Genomic DNA, 2,829 nt, shown 5'->3' on the forward strand with positions numbered 1-2,829 from the left:
ATCACAACCTACCTCCCCCCACACCCAAGGAAAAAAGTACAGAATGTAGTACTGTCATAGTGCCATCTGCTGGAAAAATAAGATCTGTCCTTAAGCACAGAGAAGGAGCCCGTGAAGTCTAAAGCTCTCCAGTGGGTAGGTTGGGATGGAGATAGTAAAGATGCCGAGAGATGCAGAAGACAACCATGGGATCAAGAGTGTAATGCGGATACAGAATGGGAAACCCATTCTGTGAGTTTTCATTTTTCTTTTTTTTGAGATGGAGTCTTGCTCTGTCACTAGGCTGGAGTCCAGTGGAGTGATCTTGGCTCACTGCAACCTCCACCTCCCAGGTACAAGTGATTCTCCTGTCTCAGTCTCCCGAGTAGCTGGTATTACAGGTGCCCACCACCACACCCAGCTAATTTTTGTATTTTTAGTAGAGATAGGATTTCTTAAAAAAAAAAAAAAGACAGGGTTTCACCATGTTGGTCAGGCTGGTCTTGAACTCCCAACCTCAGGTGATCTGCCCGCCTTGGCCTCCAAAGTGCTTGGATTACAGGTGTGAGCCACCATGCCTGGCAAGAGAGAGGATTTCACCATGTTGGCCAGGATGGTCTTGATCTCCTGACCTCATGATCTGCCCACCTTGCCCTCCCAAAGTGCTGGGATTACAGGCGTGAGCCACCATGCCCAGCTGAGTTTTCATTTTTCTTTCTAAAGATGGTTAAATAAAATAAATAAAAGAACAAAAACACAATGGTGCTACCAATCTTTTATAATCCCTAGAAACATCATGGTTTGGGCTCATAAGAAGTTGTCAGACAGACACACAACAGAGACCACACACAAATGGGTGACAGCCGACACAAGGAGGTGGCTTGCCTTTTGTACAAAGTTTTTATATACACACACACACACACATACATACATACATACATACATACATATATATTTATGTACACAGACACAAGGGGATAAAATCCAGTGAGAAGGACTCACACATGCCCAAGTCGGAAACGGGAGCAGCTTTAACTGCCAGGGTTGAGGCCACAGTGGAGGCACACAGGAAGTGGTAGATAGTAGCAGCCTCCCTCCATCCTCCCACCCTGGGCCAAAGGGAGGACTTGCGAGGAAGGACAAGTATTCAAAGGAAGATGGAAGACACAAAAGGTACACTCCACCTCTTTAAATTCCTGAAAGCCCCTAAATGTCTGGCAGGATAGATCACTCCCATGCCTCCTAGCAAGATGCTGAGTCTACAGTAGGTCTGGCCTCAAGCTGGCCTCAAGGTCTGAGGTTGGCTTCTCAATGCACGAATCCATGCTATCTTGTAGGGCCCTTGTAACAGAAAAGAGCACCTTCAAGGCTCACCCCACAAACTCAGTCCTCTTGATTCAGAGGTCCTAAGGGTTTTCCTTGACAGATTGAAGGGTAAAGGTTCAGGAAAAGGAGAGAGGTCAGTGCCTTCAGTTAATGCCCTATGGCCTTCCCAATGGGGGAGGAACTGAGGAATCATTAAGGTGTAGGAAAGGGCAAGAAGGTCATCTCAGAGACAATACACATGGAGAAACAGGTACTCAATGCAGGTGTAGATTCTGCTTTCTTCAACTGGGCGCTTTGCTCAGGAGAGTCCATTTCCAGTGGGGCCATGAGCAGGAGCTCTTCTTGGTGTCTTAAGGGTGGCCCCAGTTCCCTCAGAGACAATATCCATGCCCTCAGGATGGCTTGGTCCACAAAATTGAGAGATGGGGCCATGGAAGAGTAGATGTGAAGTAGCAGGACCCAGAGGCACAGGGAGGCAGTCTGCTGTGCCACTGATTTACCTGTGGAAAGAAGAGGTAAATGGGAAGCCAAGGGAAAGAGAATAATCAAAGACTAGAATGAGTTAGGTCCTGAGACTCACATGGTCTGAGGGGTAAAGAGGCTGGAGAGCTGGAAGCACTGGGAGGCAAGGTTCAGGGCTGGACTCAGAGCTAGAACAAAGAGACGCAGAGTGAGTAAGCAACCACAGTGCACTCCTTCTTTCCAGATCCCAAACCTTCCCTTCCTTTCCCAAGACCAAGACTACCAGTCAGAGCTGCTGGGTTCAGGGCACCCAAGGGAACTGCTCCATTCAGCTGCAAGGCAGCAGCTTGGGCGGCAGCAGCAGCAGCAGCAGCAGCAGTAGTAGTTGGCAGTTGGATTCCAGAGCCTAAAAGGAAAAGAAAAGGTGGAATTAGGCCCCAACCCTTGATCTAAAATTCAACCCCATATTCTTCACCTTGTGGAGATATTCTACCTTCTGCCAGTTTGGCCATCAGCTGCAAACGTCCACCTGCTGATCCCAGATCCAACTCCTGGTCCCCATCAGGGAAAGTGATATCTGTGCCACCATCCAGTCGCTCAGTCACATGGCCAACCCTCATAAGTCGACCGGCAAGCTCAAAGCCATTCAACTGTTCCAGGGCCCGCCGGGCACACTCAGAGTCAGAGAACTATGAGAAACCCAGGCCATGTTAGTCACCTCCTCACCAAAGACATGCTCTCAAAGCCCCAGTAACACTCCTTAGTCCTACTATCCCAGGAAAACTGTATAGTCACTGAGGTACAGTACAACTTTTCTTTCCCAGAAAATACGACCTCTGAAAAGGACCTTTTCTGGCGGACTCAATAGCAGTCACTTTTCAATCTTCCAGCTCCATTAAGAATCTAACAATAGGCCGGGCGCGGTGGCTCAAGCCTGTAATCCCAGCACTTTGGGAGGCCAAGGCGGGTGGATCACGAGGTCAAGAGATCGAGACCAGCCTGGTCAACATGGTGAAACCCTGTCTCTACTAAAACTACAAAAAATTAGCTGGGCATGGTGGC

General features: G+C 48.6%; 1 protein-coding gene across 5 annotated transcripts in view; it reads right to left on the bottom strand.

Moving 5' to 3' along the window:
- Positions 1-739: 739 nt before the first annotated feature.
- The window catches only part of RBM23 (RNA binding motif protein 23), a 19,972-nt gene continuing 17,882 nt past the window's right edge, over positions 740-2,829 (bottom strand). For 3 of the 5 annotated variants that reach the window (XM_032265562.1, XM_032265560.1, XM_032265564.1), the window contains 4 exons: positions 2,261-2,456; positions 2,051-2,173; positions 1,886-1,955; positions 740-1,805 (listed from right to left, as the gene is read on the bottom strand). In XM_032265562.1, the coding sequence (XP_032121453.1) occupies positions 1,802-1,805; positions 1,886-1,955; positions 2,051-2,173; positions 2,261-2,456 (393 nt within the window). In that variant the 3' untranslated portion in view covers positions 740-1,801. Of the gene's footprint in view, positions 1,806-1,881; positions 1,956-2,050; positions 2,174-2,260; positions 2,457-2,829 lie in introns of those variants that run through there. The other 2 variants (XM_032265563.1, XM_032265561.1) reach the window with 1 other exon arrangement.

The sequence above is a fragment of the Sapajus apella genome, unplaced genomic scaffold, assembly GCF_009761245.1.
Source record: "Sapajus apella isolate SASKATOON/1434 unplaced genomic scaffold, GSC_monkey_1.0 scaffold151, whole genome shotgun sequence".
Lineage (NCBI taxonomy): Eukaryota > Metazoa > Chordata > Mammalia > Primates > Cebidae > Sapajus > Sapajus apella.